Raw genomic sequence first — 22086 nt, 5'->3', positions numbered from 1 at the left:
ACCTCTCACATGCTTGGCCAAGCCACGCCCCTCGGAAAATGCAGTTTAATGTTGATAAATGTAAAGTAATTCATTATGGGAACAAAAATGAACAAGCTACTTATAGGCTAAATGGAGTTATTATAGGGAACTCTGCTGTAGAGAAGGACTTGGGGGTCATCATAGAAGAAAAATTGGGTAATAGTGCACACTGCTCAAGTGCAGCAGTAAAAGCAAACCGGACACTGTCATGCATCAAAAGGGGAATGGATTTAAGGGATGCCAATGTGATAGTGCCTCTTCACTAAGCATTGGTGAGACCACACTTGGAATGCTGTGTTCAGTTCTGGGCACCGCACCTTAAAAAGGATATAAATGAATTGGAACAGGCGTCTAATGCTGGCACACATCAGACCAACTTTCCTCCAACCATCCAACTAGTTGGTTGGTTGGACCGAAAATCTGGTACTGTATTAGGGCAAATGCCAATAAGCAATTTGCTCACAAACTCAGGAGAATGGACAAAAACATTCAGTGAAATAGTTTAAATAAAAAAGGTCCAACTACAGTACATTGTCTGAGTGACAGTTGTTGTCCATTTTCAGATTTGAGAAACAAATTACTTAATTACAAATTACATTTGCTCCTGTCCAGTTCCAGGTTTTTATTCCATCCAACCAACTAGTTGGTCTGATGTGTGGCTAGCATAATTAAGCTAGTAAAAGGTCTTGAATCTCTAGAATATAAAGATAGGTTAACCAGGCTGAATATGTTTTCACTGGAGAAACGGAGGTTCAAAGGTGATATGATTAGAATGTTCAAATACAGAATTGGGTCATATGGAACTGGCAGATGTTTTGTTCACTAACATGCCACGCCATGTACTGAACCTCAAGGAAAATAAATTCCGTACAGAATTAAGAAGAGGATTCTTCACCATTAGAAAAGCCCCCTATATACACCATGTACTCCCTGTGTGTGCAGTCAGAAGCCGCCTATATACACCATGTACCCCCTGTGTATGCAGCCAGAAGACTTCTATAGACACCATGTACCCGTGTGCGCAGCCAGAAGCCCCCTATATACACCATGTACCCCCATGTGTGCAGCCAGAAACATAGAAACATAAGCCCCCTATATGCACCATGTACCCCCGTGTGTCCTGCCAGAAGCCCCCTATATACACCATGTGCAGCCAGAAGCCTCGTATAGACACCATGTACCCGTGTGTGCAGCCAGAAGCCCCCTATATACACCATGTACCCCGTGTGTGCAGCCAGAAGCCCCCTATATGCACCTTGTACCCCTGTGTGTCCTGCCGTGTGTGCAGCCAGAAGCCCCCTATATACACCATGTACCCCGTGTGTGCAACCAGAGCCCCCTATATACACCATGTACCCTTTGTGTGTGCAACCAGAGCCTCCTATATACACCATGTACCCCCATTGTGTGCAGCCAGAAGCCCCCTATATACACCATGTACCCCCAGTGTGTGCAGCTATAAGCCCCCTATATACACCATGTGCCCTGTGTGTGCAGCCAGAATCCCCCTATATACACCATGTACCCCCCATGTGTGCAGCCAGAAGGTCCCTATATGCACCATGTACCCCCGTGTGTCCTGCCAGAAGCCCCCTATATACACCATGTACCCCCAATGTGTGCAGCCAGAAGCCCCCTATATACACCATGTACCCCCTGTATGTGCAGCTATAAGCCCCCTATATACACCATGTACCCCTGTGTGTGCATCCAGAAGTCCCCTTTATATACCATGTACCCCCTGTGTGTGCAACTAGAAGCCCCCTATATACATCATGTACCCCCTGTGTGCGCAGCCAGAAGCCCCCTATAGACACCATATACCCCCTGTGTGTGCACCCAGAATCCCCCTATACAGTATGCAGCATTTACCCCGTGTGTGCACCCAGAATCCCCTATATATAAACCATGTACCCCTGTGTGTGCAGCCAGAAGCCCCTTATATACACCATATACCCCCTATGTGTGCAGCCAGAAGCTGGGGTAAAGTCCAAAGTGGAGTCCCGCAAGGTTTAGTATTGGGACCCACCTTGTTTAATATACTCGTTAATGATATAGGAAGTGACATAGTGAGTAAAATTGCACTATTTGCGGATAACACAAATTGAGTAAGGAAATTCACTCAAGAGGATGTGGATACACTACAAAGTGACAATTAAACTGGAAAGGTCGAAAATGCAGTTTAATGTTGATAAATGTAAAGTAATTCATTATGGGAACAAAAATGAACAAGCTACTTATAGGCTAAATTGAGTTATTATAGGGAATTCTGCTGTAGAGAAGGACTTGGGGGTCATCAAAGAAGAAAAATTGGGTAATAGTGCAAACTGTTTAAGTGCAGCAGTAAAAGCAAACCGGGCACTGTCATGCATCAAAAGGGGAATGGATTTAAGGGATGCCAATGTGATAGTGCCTCTTTACTAGGCATTGGTGAGACCACAATTGGAATGCTGTGTTCAGTTCAGGGCACCGCACCTTAAAAAGGACATAAATGAATTGGAACAGGCGACTAAGCTAGTAAAAGGTCTCAAATCTCTAGAATATAAAGATAGGTTAACCAGGCTGAATATGTTTTCACTGGAGAAATGGAGGTTCAAAGGAGATATGATTAGTATGTTCAAATACAGAATTGGGAATCATATGGAACTGGCAGATGATTTGTTCACTAACAGGCCTATACTTAGGACACGGGTGCATGTACTGAGCCTCAAGGAAAAGAAATTCCGTACAGAATTAAAAAGAGGATTCTTCACCATTAGAGAATCCCCCTATATACACCATGTACCCCCCATGTGTGCAGCCAGAAGCCCCCTATATGCACCATGTACCCCGTGTGTCCTGCCAGAAGCCCCCCATATACACCATGTACACCCCGTAGCCCCCTATATACACCATGTACCCCAATGTGTGCAGCCAGTAGCCCCCTATATACACCATGTACCCCGTGTGTGCAGCTATAAGCCCCCTATATACACCATGTATCCCTGTGTGTGCATCCAGAAGCCCCCTTTATACACCATGTACCCCCTGTGTGTGCAGCTATAAGTCCCCTATATAAACCATGTACCCCTTGTGTGTGCAACCAGAGCCCCCTATATACACCATGTATCCCCAGTGTGTGCAGCTATAAGCCCCCTACATACCTCCCAACATGACCCTCTCCAGGAAGGGACACAATGCTCTATTCCTGGACTTCCCTCTTAGTTTATGATTGCCATCACCTGTTTTAAACAGGCTACGTGCTAACAAAGGTGTTTCAACACAGGTGATGGCAATCATACCTTAAGAGGGAAGTGCAGGTGTCCCTCCTGGAGAGGGTCATGTTGGGAGGTATGCCCCTATATACACCATGTGCCCTGTGTGTGCAGCCAGAATCCCCTTATATACATCATATACCCCCTGTGTGTGCAACCAGAAGCCCCCTATATACACCATGTACCCCCTGTGTGTGCAGTCAGAAGCCCCCTATAGACACCATGTGCACTAGGGTGACCAACTCATCCCTTTAATCTGGGACACATATTAATTACACAGGTTCTGTGGCTGGCTTTCACCTGGTTTTAACTGCCACACCTCAAGACTCCATTTCACCTGGTTTTAAACTGCCACAGAACCTGTGTAATTAATATGTGTCCCGGATTAAAGGGATGAGTTGGTAACCCTAGTGTGCACCCAGAATCCCCCTATATGCACCATTTACCCCGTATGTGCACCCAGAATTCCCTATATATAAACCATGTACCCCCTGTGTGCAGCCAGAAGCCCCTTATATACACCATATACTGTACCCACCATGTGTGCAGCCAGAATCTCCCTATATACAGATAGAGCTAGGCTCATCTTGACTAAGTTTCTGCACCTAGGCGCAGAAAATGCTTCCTTTCATCTATTATTCTCAGCTGCAATACAATACAATAAATAAATAAATAGAGAGAACAATACAGCAGGGGGATTAAAAGGGGATTAGTGTGACTGGTCTTTCTCAATTAATCCTATTAAAGGCCAAGAAGAAAGAGGCTACATCTGTATACACCATGTACCCCCTGTGTGTGCAGCTAGAAGCCACCTATAAACACCATGTACCCCCTGTGTGTGCAGCCAGAAGCTACCTATATGCACCATATTATACCCTGTGTGTGCAGCCAGAAGCCCCCTTTAAACACCATGGCAGGTATTCAATGCCGGTGCGAGGGGGTTAAACTGCGAGGATCACAGAAAACCAGTGATCCTCGCAGTTTAACCCCCGAGCCGGCCGCTCGCACTATTCAACGTTCCGGGGGAATCCTCGCCGTCACAGAACAGCGAGGATTCCCCTAAACTGCGAGAGCCGCGGCTAGTGCAGCAAACTCGCTGTATTTAGCCGCGAGTCTCACAGGAGGCACATACGCCAATTCTCCCTCGCTCAAAAAACGGAGCGAGGGGGAATTGGCGTATGAGTGGGGGTCAGTTGAATACTGACAGGGTGAGCGGTGACTGCGAGCAAAAAGTCCTGCTTGCAGTCACCGCTCGCCCACGGCATTGAATATATGCCCATGTGTGTGTGCAGCTATAAGCCCCCTGTATGCACCATGTACCCGTGTGTGCAGCCAGAAGCCCCTATACACCATGTGCACCCTGTGTGTGCAGCCAGAAGCCCCCTATATACACCCTGTGTGTGCTGCCAGAAGCCCCCTATATGAACCATGTACCCCGTGTGTGCAGCTAGAAGTCCACTGTATGCACCATGTACCCCGTGTGTGCAGCCTGAAGCTCCGTATATATACACCATGTACCCCGTGTGTGCAGCCAGGCGCCCCCTATATACACCATCATGTACCCCCACTGTGTGCAGCTATAAGCCCCCTATAAACACACCATATACCCCCTGTGTGTGCAGCCAGAAGCCCCCCATATACAGGTGAGTCCTGGACCTGTATGGAGGGTACTGGGCGTCTCTGCGGCATCTCCTGGTGTCCCTGTGCAGCGCACAGGTCTCAGTAAAGCCTAGGAGGAGATTCCCCCCGATCTCATACAGTGGTGTGTTCCACTTCCCCTCTGCTCCGCTTTACGTGGCGCAGTCCACTGCCTGTCAGAGGAGGAGCTGGGCTGTGACAGGACTGAACCGGGGAGAAGGATGAGGAGAGCTCGGTCCCGGTGAGCTGCGTCATGGCCTCCAATTCCACAGACATCGTCCGACAGGGCTACGTGAGGATGAAGAGCAGGAAACTGGGGGTGTGTATCCATCCACACCCCACCCCTGCACCCCAGTATACCATGAATGAGTGTAGCCTGCACCCCAATATAGCATGTGCGCTCCCTGTACCCCAATACAAGTGTGGTCCCTGTACTCCAATACACCATGTGTACCCTATGTACCCCAATACAGCATGTGTGCTCCCTGTACTCCAAAATATCATGTGTGCAGCCTGTACCCCAATATAACATATGTGCTTCATGTGCCTCAATATACCATGTTTGCTTCCTGTATCCCAATATATAATGTGTGCTTCCTGCACCTCAATATGGCATGTGTGCAGCATGTACCCCAATATACTATGTGTGCAGCCTGCACCTCAGTATACTGTGTGCACCCTGTACCCCAATATAGCATGTGTGCAGCCTGTTCCCAAATATACCCTATGTGCTTTGTGTACCCCAATATATCATATATGCTTCATGTATCCCAATACACCATGTGTGCTCCCTGTACCCCCAATAGAGCATGTGTGCAGCCTTTACCCCCATATACATATGTGCTTCATGTACCCCAATATGCTTTTTTCAGCCTGCCCCTAAATATACCATGTGTGCTGTACCTCAATATGTAATATGTGCTCCATGTACCCAATATGCTATGTATACCATATGTACTTTCTGTACCTCAATATACTATGTGTGCTCCCTGTACCCCAATATATAATGTGCTCCATGTACCCCAATATGCCATGTGTGCTCCCTGTACCCCAATAGAGCATGTGTGCAGCCTTTACCCCTTATATACCGTATGTGCTTCCTTTACCCCAATATACCATATGTGCTTCAGGTACCCCAATATACTATGTGTGCTCCCTGTAGCCCAATACATCATGTTTGCTGCCTGTACCTTAATAGAAATATGTGCTCCCTGCACCCCAATATATGTTTATTTAATGTATACCAATATAGCATGTGCACTCCCTGTATCCCAATATACTGTTTGTGCAGCATGTACCCCAAAATAAACTGTGTGCAGTGGGTACCCCATATTTCCTGTGTGCTCACTTTACCTCAATATATCATTTGTACTCACTGTACCCCATTATACCATGTCTTCTTCCTGTACCACAAAATAACATGTATGCTCCATGTACCCAAATATGTATTGTGTGCTCATTGTACCCCAATATACCATGTGCTACCTATACCCCAATATAGCGTGTGCTACCTGTACCCCCAATATACCAAGTTTGCAGCTTGTACCCCAATATAGCATGTGTGCTCCCCGTACCCAAATATACCATGTCTGCTCCCTGTAACCTAATATACTATGTGTGCAGCCTGTACACTAACATTGCATGCGTGCTCCCTGTACTCCAATATTCCATGTGTGATTTCCTTCACCCCAATATACCGTGTGTGCTCTAAGTACCCTAATATAGCATGTGTGCTGTTTGTTCCCCAATATACCATGCGTGATCCCTGTGTGCTTCCAGTACCATATCTCTTTTGCTCTAATGTAGCATGTATGCACCCTTTACCTGATACCTGTACCCTAATATTGCATGTGTGCTCCCTGTGTTCCATCGCTGCACTCCCATATAGCATGTGTACTCTGTACCCCATTCCAGTACCGCAATGCACATTCTGCATGTAGTTTCTGTAGCCCAAAACAGTATACACTCCATTTATACACCCAAAGGGAGTGGTGTCAGGTGGAGGTGGGTCAGGCTATAGACACACAGAGAGAGTGGTGTAAGGTGGAGGTGGGACTGGCTATAGACACCCAGAGGGAGTGTCAGGTGGGGATGGGACAGGCTATAGACACACTGAGAGTGCAGTGTCAGGTGGGGGTGGGACAGGCTATAGACACCCAGAGGGAGCAGTGTCAGGTGGGGGTAGGACAAGCTATAGACACACCGAGAGAGCGGTGTCAGTTGGGGATGGGACAGGCTATAAACACCCAGAGGGAGCAGTGTCAGGTGGGGGTGGGACAGGCTATAGACGCCTGGAGGGAGCAGTGTCATATTGGAGTGGGAGAGGCTATAGTAACTCAGAGAGAGCGGTGTCAGGTGGGGTGGGACAGGCTAAAGAAACCCAGAGGGAGTGGTCTCAGGTGGAGGTGGGACAGGCTATAGACACCCAAAGGGAGCGTTGTCTCTTGAGGGTGGGACAGGCTATAGACACCCATAGGAAACAGTATCAGGTGGGGGTGGTACAGGCTATATACACTCAGAGGGTGTGGTGTCAGGTGGGTTAGGGACAGGTTATGGACACCCAGAGGGAGCAGTGTCAAGTGGAGGTAGGACAGGGTATACATGGAGTCTGGTGGGGATGGGACAGGCTATAGACACCCGGAGGGAGGGGCATCAGGTGGGGATGGGACAGGCTATAGACACCCAGAGGGAGTGGTGTCAGGTGTCGGAGAGACAGGCTATAGATAAAAAGATGGAGTGGTGTCAGGTGGGGATGGTACAGGCTAAAGACACCCAGAGGGAAGGGTGTCGGTTGGAGGTGAGATAGACTCCCAGATGGAGCAGTGTCAGGTGGAGGTGGAACAGGCTATAGACACCGAGAGGGATCGGGGTCAGGTGGAGGTGGGACCGGCTATAGAAACCTAGAGGGAGCAGTGTCTGGTGGATGTGGGAAAGGCTATAGACACCCACAGGGATCGGGGTCAGGTGGAGGTGGGACAGGCTATAAACTCCCAGAGGGAGGGGGATCAGGAGGGTGTGACAGGCTATAGACACCCAGAAGGAGCAGTGTCAGGTGGGGGTGGGACAGGCTATAGACGCCTGGAGGGAGCAGTGTCATATTGGAGTGGGAGAGGCTATAGTAACTCAGAGAGAGCGGTGTCAGGTGGGGTGGGACAGGCTAAAGAAACCCAGAGGGAGTGGTCTCAGGTGGAGGTGGGACAGGCTATAGACACCCAAAGGGAGTGTTGTCTCTTGAGGGTGGGACAGGCTATAGACACCCATAGGAAACAGTATCAGGTGGGGGTGGGACAGGCTATAGACACCCAGAGTGATCGGGGTCAGGTGGAGGTGGGACAGGCTATAAACACCCAGAGGGAGGGGGATCAGGAGGGTGTGACAGGCTATAGACACCCAGAAGGAGCAGTGTCAGGTGGGGGTGGGACAGGCTATAGACACCCAGAGGGAGCAGTGTCAGATGGGGGTTGGGGCTGGCTATAGACACCCAGAGGGAGCAGTGTCAGGTGGGGGTGGAACAGGCTATACACACCTGGAAGGAGCGGTGTCATATTGAAGTGGGACAGGCTATAGACACCCATAGGGAGCGGCGTCAGGTGGGGTTGGGACAGGCTATAGACACCTTGAGGGAGCAGTGTCAGGTGGGGTGGGACAGGCTATAGACACCCAGAGGGAACGGTATCATATTGGATTGGTACAGGCTATAGTAACTCGGAGAGAGCGGTGTCAGGTGGGGTGGGACATGCTATAAACACCCAGAGGGAGCGGTGTCATATTGAAGTGGGACAGGCTATAGTAACTCGGAGAGAGCGGTGTCAGGTGGGTTGGGACAGGCTATAGATACCCAGAGGGAGCAGTGTCAGATGGGGGTGGGACAGGCTATAGACACCTGGAAGGAGCAGTATCATATTGGAGTGGAACAGGCTATAGTAACGCAGAGAGCTGTGTCAGGTTGAGGTGGGACATGCAATAGCCACCCAGAGGTAATAGTGTCAGGTGGGGTGGGACAGGCTATAGACACCCAGAAGGAGCAGTGTCAGGTGGGGGAGAGACAGGCTATAGACACCCAGAGTGAGCGGTGTCAGGTGGGGATGGGACAGGCTATAGACAACTGGAGGGACCGGTTTCATTTTGGAGTGGGACAGGCTATAAACACCAGGAGGGAGCGGAGTCAGGTGGGGTAGGTACAGGCTATAGACACCTGGAGGGAATGGTGTCAGGTGGGGGTGGGACAGGCTATAGACCAGGGTTGCCGACTTATAAATGCTCCTCTCCGGGAGAAGCCCGGAGAGGAGACTTTCCTTACCCGATCGGGGGCGGGGCTTGACTGTGATGTCATTAAGCCCCGCCCCCATTACGGGAAACAGGAAAATGACTGATCTCTATGGAGGGGGCGGGGCTAAAATGACAATTGTGCCGTTTTAGCCCCGCCACCTCCTCTGAGACCCGCGGATTGCTGCATTTAAATGCCGCGATTCGGGGGGCTCAGGAGGGTCCCCAGATTCCGGGAGGGTTGCCCACCCTTCCGGGGGGCCGGGAGGAGAACCCGATTTTCGGAAGACTCCCGGGAATTACGGGAGGGTCAACAACCCTGCTATAGACAAACAGAGAGAGCAGTGTCAAGTGGGGATGGGACAGGCTATAGACACCAAGAGAGAGCAGTGTCATATTGCAGTGGGGCAGGCTATAGCAACTCGGAGAGAGCAGTGTCAGGTGGGGTGGGACAGGCTCTAGACACCCAGAGGGAGCGGTGTCAGGTGGAGTAGATACAGGCTATAGACACCCAGAGGGAGCAGTGTTAGGTGGGGGTGGGGCAGGCTATAGACACCTGGAGGGAGCGGTGTCAGGTGGGGGTGGGACAGGCTATAGACATACAGAGAGAGCAGTGTCAAGTGGGGATGGGACAGGCTATAGACACCTGGAGGGAGCTGTGTCATATTGGAGTGGGACAGGGTATAGACACTCAGAGGGAGCGGTGTCAGGTGGGGATTGGACAGGCTATAGACCCCCAGAGGGATCGTGTCATATTGGAGTGGGGCAGGCTATAGCAACTCGGAGAGAGCAGTGTGGGGTGGGACAGGCTATAGACCCCCTGAGGGAGTGGTGTCAGGTGGGGATGGTACAGGCTATAGACACCCATAGGAAATGGTATCAGGTCAGGGTAAGACAGGCTACAGACACCCAGAGGGAGCAGGGTCAGGTGGAGGTAGGACAGGCTACAGACACCCAGAGGGAGCAGTGTCAGGTGGAGGTAGGACAGGGTATAGGTGCAGTCAGGTGGGGATGGGACAGGCTATAGACACCCCGAGGGAGCGGAGTCAGGTGGGGATGGGACAGGCTATAGACACCCAGAGGGAGCGGTGTCAGGTGGGAGTGGGACAGGCTATAGACACCCAGAGGGAGCAGTGTCAGGTGGAGTTAGGACAGGGTATAGGTGCAGTCAGGTGGGGATGGGACAGGCTACAGACACCCAGAGGGAGCCGTGTCAGGTGGGGGTGGGACAGGCTATAGACACCCAGAGGGAGCAGTGTCAGGTGGGGGAGAGACAGGCTATAGACACCCAGAGGGAGTAGTGTCAGGTGTGGATGGTATAGACTATAGACACCAAGAGGGAGCGGTGTCAGGTGGAGGTGGGACGGGCTATAGATTACCAGTAGGAGCAGTGTCAGGTGGGGGTGGGACAGGCTATAGAAGCCCTCAGGGTCAGGTGGAGGTGGGACAGGCCATAGACACCCAGAGGGAGCGGTGTTATATTGGAGTGGGACAGGCTATAGTAACTCTCAGAGAGCGGTGTCAGGTGGAGGTGGGACAGGCTATAGAAGCCCACAGGGATCAGGGTCAGGTGGAGGTGGGACAGGCCATAGACACCCAGAGGGATTGGGGTCAGGTGGATGTGGGACAGGCTATAGACACCCAGAGGGAGCGGTGTTATATTGGAGTGGGACAAGCTATAGTAACTCTCAGAGAGCGGTGTCAGGTGGGGGTGGGACAGGCTATAGACATTCAGAGGGTGCGGCTTCAGGTGGGGGAGGGACAGGCTATAGACACCCAGAGGAAACAGTGTCAGGTGGAGGTTGGACAGGGTATAGATGGAGTCTGGTGGGGATAGGACAAGCTATAGACACCTGGAGTGAGCGGTGTCAGGTGGGGTGGGACAGGCTATAGACGGTGTCAGGTTGGGTGGGACAGGCCATAGACACCCAGAAGGAGCAGTGTCTGGTGGGGGAGAGACAGGCTATAGACACCCAGAGTGAGTGGTGTCAGGTTGAGTGGGACAGGCTATAGACACCCAGAGGGAGCGGTGTCAGGTGGAGGTGGGACAGGCTATAGACACACAAAGAGTGTGGTGTAAATTGGGGGTGGGACAGGCTATAGACACCCAGAGGGTGTAGTGTCAGGTGTGGGTGGGACAGGCTATAGACACCCAGAGGGAGCAGTGTCAGGTGGGGGAGAGACAGGTTATAGGCACCCAGAGTGAGCGGTGTCAGGTGTAGTGGGACAGGCTATAGACACCCAGAGGGAGCGGTGTCAGGTGGGGTGGGACAGTCTATAGACACCCAAAGGGAGCAGTGTCATATGAGGGTTGGGACAGGCTATAGACAACCAGAGGGAGCAGTGTCAGGTGGGGGTGGGACAGGCTATAGACACCTGGAGGGAGCGGTGTCATATTGGAGTGGAACAGGGTATAAACACCCAGAGGGAGCGGTGTCAGGTTGGGTAGGGACAGCCTATAGACACCAAGAGGGAGCAGTGTCATGTGGGGGTGGGACAGGCTCTAGACACCCAGAGGGAGCGGTGTCATATTGGAGTGGGGCAGGCTATAGTAACTTAGAGCGGTGTCAGGTGGGGTGGGACAGGCTATAGACACCCAAAGGGAGCGTTGTCTCTTAAAGGTGGGACAGGCTATAGACACCCATAAGAAACGTTATCAGGTGAGGGTGGGACAGGCTACAGACACCCAGAGTGAGCGGTGTCAGGTGTGGATGGTTCAGGCTATAGACACCCAGAGGGAGAGGTGTCAGCTGGAGGTGGGACAGGCTATAGACACCCATAGGGAGGGGGATCAGGAGGGGTGAGACAGGCTATAGACACCCAGAGGGAGCAGTGTCAGATGAGGGTTGGGACAGGCTATAGACACCCAGAGGGAGCAGTGTCAGGTGGGGGTGGTATAGGCTATAGACAACCAGAGGGAGCAGTGTTATATTGGAGTGGGACAGGCTATAGTAAATCTCAGAGAGCAGTGTCAGGTGGGGGTGGGACAGGCTTTTCTTTCTACTAGCTGAATGAAACCTTTTTTCTTCTAATCTAAACTCGTGCCCTCTTGTCCTAGATACCTGTCTAGCAGAAAAAAGGGTGTTTGACAGTTCCTTATATTGGCCCCTGATATATTTGTACATGTTGAGCATGTCCCCCCTTATACGTCTCTTCTCTAGTGTAAATAGTCCCAGCTTGCTTAATCTCTCCTCGTAGCTTAAAGTCTCCATTCCCCTAATAAGCTTCTTTGCTCTTCTTTGGATTTGTTCTAATTCTATGATGTCCTTTTTATAGTGTGGGACCCAGAATTGTACTCCGTATTCGATTTGCGGTCTAACCAATGATTTGTACAGAGGCATAATTACTTTTGAATCCCTAGTTTCCATGCCCCTTTTAATACATGCTAGATTTTCATTGGCCTTTTTAGTTGCTATATTGCATGATGTGGGACAGGCTATAGACACCCAGAGGGAGCGGTGTTATATTGGAGCGGGACAGGATATAGTAACTCTCAGAGAGCGGTGTCAGGTGGGGGTGGGACAGGCTATAGACATTCAGAGGGTGTGGCTTCAGGTGGGGGAGGGACAAGCTATAGACACCCAGAGGAAACAGTGTCAGGTGGAGGTTGGACAGGGTATAGATGGAGTCTGGTGGGGATAGGACAAGCTATAGACACCTGGAGTGAGCGGTGTCAGGTGGGGTGGGACAGGCTATAGACGGTGTCAGGTTGGGTGGGACAGGCTATAGACAGGGAGTGGTGTCAGTTGGAGTGGGACCGGCTATAGACTCCCAGAGGGATCGGGGTCAGGTGGAGGTGGGACAGGCCATAGACAACCAGAGGGGTCAGGTGGAGGTGGGACCAGCTATAGACACCCAGAGGGAGCGGTGTCTATTGGAGGTGGGACAGGCTTTAGACACCCACAGGGATCGGGGTCAGGTGGAGGTGGGACAGGCTATAGACACCCAGAAGGAGCAGTGTCAGGTGGGGGAGAGACAGGCTATAGACACCCAGAGTGAGTGGTGTCAAGTTGAGTGGGACAGGCTATAGACACCAAGAGAGAGTGGTGTAAGGTGGGGGTGGGACAGGCTATAGACACCCAGAGGGAGTAGTGTCAGGTGTGGATGGTACAGGCTATAGACACCCAGAGGGAGAGGTGTCAGGTGGAGGAGGGACAGGCTATAGACACCCAGAGGGATTGGTGTCAGGTGGAGGTGGGACAGGCTATAGACACCCATAGGGAGGGGGATCAGGAGGGGTGAGACAGGCTATAGACACCCAGAGGGAGCAGTGTCAGATGAGGGTTGGGACAGGCTATAGACACCCAGAGGGAGCAGTGTCAGGTGGGGGTGGGACAGGCTATAGACACCCAGAGGGAGTAGTGCCAGGTGTGGGTGGGACAGGCTATAGACACCCAGAGGGAGCAGTGTCAGGTGGGGGTTGGACAATGTCAGATGGAGGTGGGACAGACTATAGACACCCAGAGGGAGCAGTGTCAGGTGGGGGTGGGACAGGCTATAGACAACCAGAGAGAGCGGTGTAAGGTGGGGGTGGGACAGGCTATAGACACCCAGAGGGAGTAGTGCCAGGTGTGGGTGGGACAGGCTATAGACACACAGAGAGAGTGGTGTCAAGTGGGGATGGGACAGACTATAGACACCTGAAGGAAGCTGTGTCAGGTGGAGGTAGGACAGGGTATAGATGGAGTCTGGTGGGGATGGGACAGGCTATAGACACCCAGGGGGAGGTGCATCAGGTGATGATGGGACAGGCTATAGACACCCAGAGGGAGCCATGTCAGGAGGGGGATAGACAGGCTATAGACACCCAGAGTTAGCCGTGTCAGGTGGGGGAGAGACAGGCTATAGACAAAAGAGGAAGTGGTGTCAGGTGGAGATGGTACAGGCTATAGACTCCCAGAGGGATTGGGGTCAGGTGGAGGTGGGACAGGCCATAGACAACCAGAGGGATCGGGGTCAGGTGGAGGTGGGACCGGCTATAGACACCCAGAGGGAGCAGTGTCTATTGGAGGTGGGACAGGCTTTAGAAACCCACAGGGATCGGGGTCAGGTGGAGGTGGGACAGGCTATAGACACCCAGAGGGAGCGGTGTCAGGTGGGGTGGGACAGGCTATAGACACCCAGAAGGAGCAGTGTCAGGTGGGGAGAGACAGGCTATTGACACCCATAGTGAGTGGTGTCAAGTTGAGTGGGACAGGCTATAGACACCAAGAGAGAGTGGTGTAAGGTGGGGGTGGGACAGGCTATAGACACCCAGAGGGAGTAGTGTCAGGTGTGGGTGGGACAGGCTATAGACACCCAGAGGGAGCAGTGTCAGGTGGGGGTGGGACAGGCTATAGACACCAAGAGGGAGCAGTGTCAGATCCCCCATTGGGACAGGCTTTAGACACCCAGAGGGAACAGTGTCAGGTGGGGGTGGGACAGACTATAGACATCTGGAAAGAGCGGTGTCATATTGAAGTGGGACATGCTATAGACACCGAGAGGGAGCAGTGTCAGATGAGGGTTGGGACAGGCTATAGACAACCAGAGGGAGCAGTGTCAGGTGGTGGTGGGACAGGCTATAGACACCTGGAGGGAGCGGGTTCATATTGGAGTTTAACAGGGTATAAACACCCAGAGGGAGCGGTGTCAGGTGGGGTGGGACAGGCTATAGACACCCAGAAGGAGCAGTGTCAGGTGGGGGAGAGACAGGCTATAGACACCCAGAGTGAGTGGTGTCAAGTTGAGTGGGACAGGCTATAGACACCGAGAGAGAGTGGTGTAAGGTGGGGGTGGGACAGGCTATAGACACCCATAGGGAGTAGTGTCAGGTGTGGGTGGGACAGGCGATAGACACCCAGAGGGAGCAGTGTCCGGTGGGGTAGGACAGGGTATAGGTGGAGTCATGTGGGGATGGGACAGGCTATAGACACCCAGAGGAAGCGGTGTCAAGTGGGGGTGGGACAGGCTATAGACACCCAGAGAGAGAGAGGTGTCAGGTGGAGGTGGCACAGGCTATAGACACCCAGAGGGATTGGTGTCAGGTGGAGGTGGGACAGGCTATATACACCCATAGGAAGGGGAATCAGGAGGGGTGAGACAGGCTATAGACACCCAGAGGGAGCAGTGTCAGTTGGGGGTGGGACAATGTCAGATGGAGGTGGGACAGACTATAGACACCCAGAGGGAGCAGTGTCAGATGAGGGTTGGGACCTGCTATAGACACCCAGAGGGAGCAGTGTCAGGTGGGGGTGGGACAGGCTATAGACAACCAGAGAGAGCGGTGTAAGGTGGGGTTGGGACAGGCTATAGACACCCAGAGGGAGTAGTGCCAGGTGTGGGTGGGACAGGCTATAGACACACAGAGAGAGTGGTGTCAGGTGAGGATGGGACAGACTATAGACACCTGAAGGAAGCTGTGTCAGGTGGAGGTAGGACAGGGTATAGATGGAGTCTGGTGGGGATGGGACAGGCTATAGACACCCAGGGGGAGGTGCATCAGGTGATGATGGGACAGGCCATAGACACCCAGAGGGAGCCATGTCAGGAGGGGGATAGACAGGCTATAGACACCCAGAGTTAGCCGTGTCAGGTGGGGGAGAGACAGGCTATAGACAAAAGAGGGAGTGGTGTCAGGTGGGGATGGTACAGGCTATAGACACCCAGAGGGAGTGGTGTCAGTTGGAGGTGGGACAGGCTATAGACTCCCAGAGGGATTGGGGTCAGGTGGAGGTGGGACAGGCCATAGACAACCAGAGGGATCGGGGTCAGGTGGAGGTGGGACCGGCTATAGACACCCAGAGAGAGAGGTGTGAGGTGGAGGTGGGACAGGGTATAAACACCCAGAGGGATTGGTGTCAGGTGGAGGTAGGACAGGCTATATACACCCATAGGGAGGGGGATCAGGAGGGGTGAGACAGGCTATAGACACCCAGAGGGAGCAGTGTCAGGTGGGGGTGGGACAGGCTATAGACACCCAGCCCAGAGGGAGTAGTGCCAGGTGTGGGTGGGACAGGCTATAGACACACAGAGAGAGTGGTGTCAGGTGGGGATGGGACAGACTATAGACACCTGAAGGAAGCTGTGTCAGGTGGAGGTAGGACAGGGTATAGATGGAGTCTGGTGGGGATGGGACAGGCTATAGACACCCAGGGGGAGGTGCATCAGGTGATGATGGGACAGGCTATAGACACCCAGAGGGAGCCATGTCAGGAGGGGGATAGACAGGCTATAGACACCCAGAGTTAGCCGTGTCAGGTGGGGGAGAGAGAGGCTATAGACAAAAGAGGGAGTGGTGTCAGGTGGGGATGGTACAGGCTATAGACACCCAGAGGGAGTGGTGTCAGTTGGAGGTGGGACAGGCTATAGACTCCCAGAGGGATTGGGGTCAGGTGGAGGTGGGACAGGCCATAGACAACCAGAGGGATCGGGGTCAGGTGGAGGTGGGACCGGCTATAGACACCCATAGGGAGCGGTGTCTATTGGAAGTGGGACAGGCTTTAGAAACCCACAGGGATCGGGGTCAGGTGGAGGTGGGACAGGCTATAGACACCCAGAGGGATTGGTGTCAGGTGGAGGTGGGACAGGCTATAGACACCCAGGGGGAGGTGCATCAGGTGATGATGGGACAGGCTATAGACACCCAGAGGGAGCCATGTTAGGAGGGGGATAGACAGGCTATAGACACCCAGAGTTAGCCGTGTCAGGTGGGGGAGAGACAGGCTATAGACAAAAGAGGGAGTGGTGTCAGGTGGGGATGGAACAGGCTATAGACACCCAGAGGGAGTGGTGTCAGTTGGAGGTGGGACAGGCTATAGACTCCCAGAGGGATTGGGGTCAGGTGGAGGTGGGACAGGCCATAGACAACCAGAGGGATCGGGGTCAGGTGGAGGTGGGACCGGCTATAGACACCCATAGGGAGCGGTGTCTATTGGAGGTGGGACAGGCTTTAGAAACCCACAGGGATCGGGGTCAGGTGGAGGTGGGACAGGCTATAGACACCCAGAGGGAGCGGTGTCAGGTGGGGTGGGACAGGCTATAGACACCCATAGTGAGTGGTGTCAAGTTGAGTGGGACAGGCTATAGACACCCATAGTGAGTGGTGTCAAGTTGAGTGGGACAGGCTATAGACACCGAGAGAGAGTGGTGTAAGGTGGGGGTGGGACAGGCTATAGACACCCAGAGGGAGCAGTGTCAGGTGGGGGTGGGACAGGCTATAGACACCAAGAGGGAGCAGTGTCAGATCCCCCATTGGGACAGGCTTTAGACACCCAGAGGGAACAGTGTCAGGTGGGGGTGGGACAGTCTATAGACATCTGGAAAGAGCGGTGTCATATTGAAGTGGGACATGCTATAGACACCGAGAGGGAGCAGTGTCAGATGAGGGTTGGGACAGGCTATAGACAACCAGAGGGAGCAGTGTCAGGTGGTGGTGGGACAGGCTATAGACACCTGGAGGGAGCGGTGTCATATTGGAGTTTAACAGGGTATAAACACCCAAAGGGAGCGGTGTCAGGTTGGGTAGGGACAGCCTATAGACACCAAGAGAGAGCGGTGTCAGGTGGGGTGGGATAGGCTATAGACACCCAAAGGGAGCGTTGTCTCTTAAAGGTGGGACAGGCTATAGACACCCATAGGAAACGTTATCAGGTGAGGGTGGGACAGGCTACAGACACCCAGAGGAAGCAGTGTCAGATGGAGTTAGGACAGGGTATAGGTGCAGTCAGGTGGGGATGGGACAGGCTATAGACACCCAGAGGGAGCGGTGTCAGGTGGGGATGGGACAGGCTATAGACACCCAGAGGGAGCGGTGTCAGGTGGGGGTGGGACAGGCTATAGACACCCAGAGGGAGCAGTGTCAGGTGGAGTTAGGACAGGGTATAGGTGCAGTCAGGTGGGGATGGGACAGGCTATAGACACCCAGAGGGAGAGGTGTCAGGTGGAGGTGGGACAGGCTATATACACCCATAGGGAGGGGGATCAGGAGGGGTGAGACAGGCTATAGACACCCAGAGGGAGCAGTGTCAGGTGGGGGTGGGACAATGTCAGATGGAGGTGGGACAGACTATAGACACCCAGAGGGAGCAGTGTCAGATGAGGGTTGGGACAGGCTATAGACACCCAGAGGGAGCAGTGTCAGGTGGGGGTGGGACAGGCTATAGACAACCAGAGAGAGCGGTGTAAGGTGGGGGTGGGACAGGCTATAGACACCCAGAGGGAGTAGTGCCAGGTGTGGGTGGGACAGGCTATAGACACACAGAGAGAGTGGTGTCAGGTGGGGATGGGACAGACTATAGATACCTGAAGGAAGCTGTGTCAGGTGGAGGTAGGACAGGGTATAGATGGAATCTGGTGGGGATGGGACAGGCTATAGACACCCAGGGGGAGGTGCATCAGGTGATGATGGGACAGGCTATAGACACCCAGAGGGAGCCATGTCAGGAGGGGGAGAGACAGGCTATAGACAAAAGAGGGAGTGGTGTCAGGTGGGGATGGTACAGGCTATAGACACCCAGAGGGAGTGGTGTCAGTTGGAGGTGGGACAGGCTATAGACTCCCAGAGGGATTGGGGTCAGGTGGAGGTGGGACAGGCTATAGACACCCAGAGGGAGCGGTGTCTATTGGAGGTGGGACAGGCTTTAGAATCCCACAGGGAACGGGGTCAGGTGGAGGTGGGACAGGCTATAGACACCCAGAGGGAGCGGTGTCAGGTGGGGTGGGACAGGCTATAGACACCCAGAAGGAGCAGTGTCAGGTGGGGGAGAGACAGGCTATAGACACCCATAGTGAGTGGTGTCAAGTTGAGTGGGACAGGCTATAGACACCGAGAGAGAGTGGTGTAAGGTGGGGGTGGGACAGGCTATAGACACCCAGAGGGAGTAGTGTCAGATCCCCCATTGGGACAGGCTTTAGACACCCAGAGGGAACAGTGTCAGGTGGGGGTGGGACAGACTATAGACATCTGGAAAGAGCGGTGTCATATTGAAGTGGGACATGCTATAGACACCGAGAGGGAGCAGTGTCAGATGAGGGTTGGGACAGGCTATAGACAACCAGAGGGAGCAGTGTCAGGTGGTGGTGGGACAGGCTATAGACACCTGGAGGGAGCGGTGTCATATTGGAGTTTAACGGTATAAACACCCAGAGGTAGCGGTGTCAGGTTGGGTAGGGACAGCCTATAGACACCAAGAGAGAGCGGTGTCAGGTGGGGTGGGACAGGCTATAGACACCCAAAAGGAGCATTGTCTCTTAAAGGTGGGACAGGCTATAGACACCCATAGGAAACGTTATCAGGTGAGGGTGGGACAGGCTACAGACACCCAGAGGGAGCAGTGTCAGGTGGAGTTAGGACAGGGTATAGGTGCAGTCAGGTGGGGATGGGACAGGCTATAAACACCCAGAGGGAGCGGTGTCAGGTGGGGATGGGATAGGCTATAGACACCCAGAGGGAGCGGTGTCAGGTGGGGGTGGGACAGGCTATAGACACCCAGAGGGAGCAGTGTCAGGTGGAGTTAGGACAGGGTATAGGTGCAGTCAGGTGGGGATGGGACAGGCTATAGACACCCAGAGGGAGCGGTGTCAGGTGGGGATGGGACAGGCTATAGACACCCAGAGGGAGCGGTGTCAGGTGGGGGTGGGACAGGCTATAGACACCCAGAGGGAGCAGTGTCAGGTGGGGGAGAGACAGGCTATAGACACCCAGAGGGAGTAGTGTCAAATGTGGATGGTATAGACTATAGACACCCAGAGGGAGCGGTGTCAGGTGGAGGTGGGACAGGCTATAGATTACCAGTAGGAGCCATGTCAATTGGAGGTGGGACAGGCTATAGAAGCCCACAGGGATCAGGTGGAGGTGGGACAGGCCATAGACACCCAGAGGGATTGTGGTCAGGTGGAGGTGGGACAGGCTATAGACACCCAGAGGGAGCTGTGTTATATTGGAGTGGGACAGGCTATAGTAACTCTCAGACAGCGGTGTCAGGTGGAGGTGGGACAGGCTATAGAAGCCCTCAGGGTCAGGTGGAGGTGGGACAGGCCATAGACACCCAGAGGGATTAGGGTCAGGTGGAGGTGGGACAGGCTATAGACACCCAGAGGGAGCGGTGTTATATTGGAGTGGGACAGGCTATAGTAACTCTCAGAGAGCTGTGTCAGGTGGGGGTGGGACAGGCTATGGACATTCAGAGGGTGCGGCTTCAGGTGGGGGAGGGACAGGCTATAGACACCCAGAGGAAACAGTGTCAGGTGGAGGTTGGACAGGGTATAGATGGAGTTTGGTGGGGATAGGACAAGCTATAGACACCTGGAGTGAGCGGTGTCAGGTGGGGTGGGACAGGCTATAGACGGTGTCAGGTTGGGTGGGACAGGCAATAGACACCCAGAAGGAGCAGTGTCAGGTGGGGGAGAGACAGGCTATAGACACCCAGAGTGAGTGGTGTCAGGTTGAGTGGGACAGGCTATAGACACCCAGAGGGAGCGGTGTCAGGTGGAGGTGGGACAGGCTATAGACACACAGAGAGAGTGGTGTAAATTTGGGGTGGGACAGGCTATAGACACCCAGAGGGTGTAGTGTCAGGTGTGGGTGGGACAGGCTATAGACACCCAGAGGGAGCAGTGTCAGGTGGGGGAGAGACAGGTTATAGACACCCAGAGTGAGCGGTGTCAGGTGGAGTGGGACAGGCTATAGACACCCAGAGGGAACGGTGTCAGGTGGGGTGGGACAGTCTATAGACACCCAGAGGGAGCAGTGTCAGATGAGGGTTGGGACAGGCTATAGACAACCAGAGGGAGCAGTGTCAGGTGGGGGTGGGACAGGCTATAGACACCTGGAGGGAGCGGTGTCATATTGGAGTGGAACAGGGTATAAACACCCAGAGGGAGCGGTGTCAGGTTGGGTAGGGACAGCCTATAGACACCAAGAGGGAGCAGTGTCATGTGGGGGTGGGACAGGCTATAGACACCCAGAGGGAGCGGTGTCATATTGGAGTGGGGCAGGCTATAGTAACTTAGAGAGAGCGGTGTCAGGTGGGGTGCGACAGGCTATAGACACCCAAAGGGAGCGTTGTCTCTTAAAGGTGGGACAGGCTATAGACACCCATAAGAAACGTTATCAGGTGAGGGTGGGACAGGCTACAGACACCAAGAGGGAGCAGTGTCATATGGAGGTGGGACAGGCTATAGACACCCAGAGGGAGCAGTGTCAGGTGGAGTTAGGACAGGGTATAGGTGGAGTCTGGTGGGGATGGGACAGGCTATAGACACCGAGAGGGAGCGGTGTCAGGTGGGCATGGGACAGGCTATAGACACCCAGAGGGAGCGGTGTCAGGTGGGGGTGGGACAGGCTATAGACACCCAGAGGGAGCAGTGTCAGGTGGGGGAGAGACAGGCTATAGACACCCAGAGGGAGTAGTGTCAGGTGTGGATGGTATAGACTATAGATTCCCAGTAGGAGCCGTGTCAGGTGGAGGTGGGATAGGCTATAGAAGCCCACAGGGATCAGTGTCAGCTGGAGGTGGGACTGGCCATAGACACCCAGAGGGATTGGGGTCAGGTGGAGGTGGGACAGGCTATAGACACCCAGAGGGAGCGGTGTTATATTGGAGTGGGACAGGCTATAGTAACTCTCAGAGAGTGGGACAGGCTATAGACATTCAAAGGGTGCGGCTTCAGGTGGGGGAGGGACAGGCTATAGACACCCAGAGGAAACAGTCAGGTGGAGGTTGGACAGGGTATAGATGGAGTCTGGTGGGGATAAGACAAGCTATAGACACCTGGAGTGAGCGGTGTCAGGTAGGGTGGGACAGGCTAAAGACGGTGTCAGGTTGGGTGGGACAGGCTATAGACACCCAGAAGGAGCAGTGTCAGGTGGGGGAGAGACAGGCTATAGACACCCAGAGTGAGTGGTGTCAGGTTGAGTGGGACAGGC

General features: G+C 53.4%; 1 protein-coding gene across 1 annotated transcript in view; it reads left to right on the top strand.

The window, feature by feature from the left end:
- Positions 1-5072: 5072 nt before the first annotated feature.
- The window catches only part of DOK4 (docking protein 4), a 96726-nt gene continuing 79712 nt past the window's right edge, over positions 5073-22086 (top strand). Inside the window, exon 1 of the mRNA XM_083164606.1 lies at positions 5073-5232. Coding sequence (XP_083020732.1) covers positions 5167-5232 — 66 coding nt within the window. The 5' untranslated portion in view covers positions 5073-5166. The remainder of the gene's footprint in view (positions 5233-22086) is intronic.

The sequence above is a fragment of the Crinia signifera genome, chromosome 11, assembly GCF_055691185.1.
Source record: "Crinia signifera chromosome 11, ASM5569118v1, whole genome shotgun sequence".
NCBI lineage: Eukaryota > Metazoa > Chordata > Amphibia > Anura > Myobatrachidae > Crinia > Crinia signifera.
The sequence above is the reverse complement of the archived record's forward strand: the minus strand, read 5'-3'. Positions and strand labels throughout refer to the sequence as shown.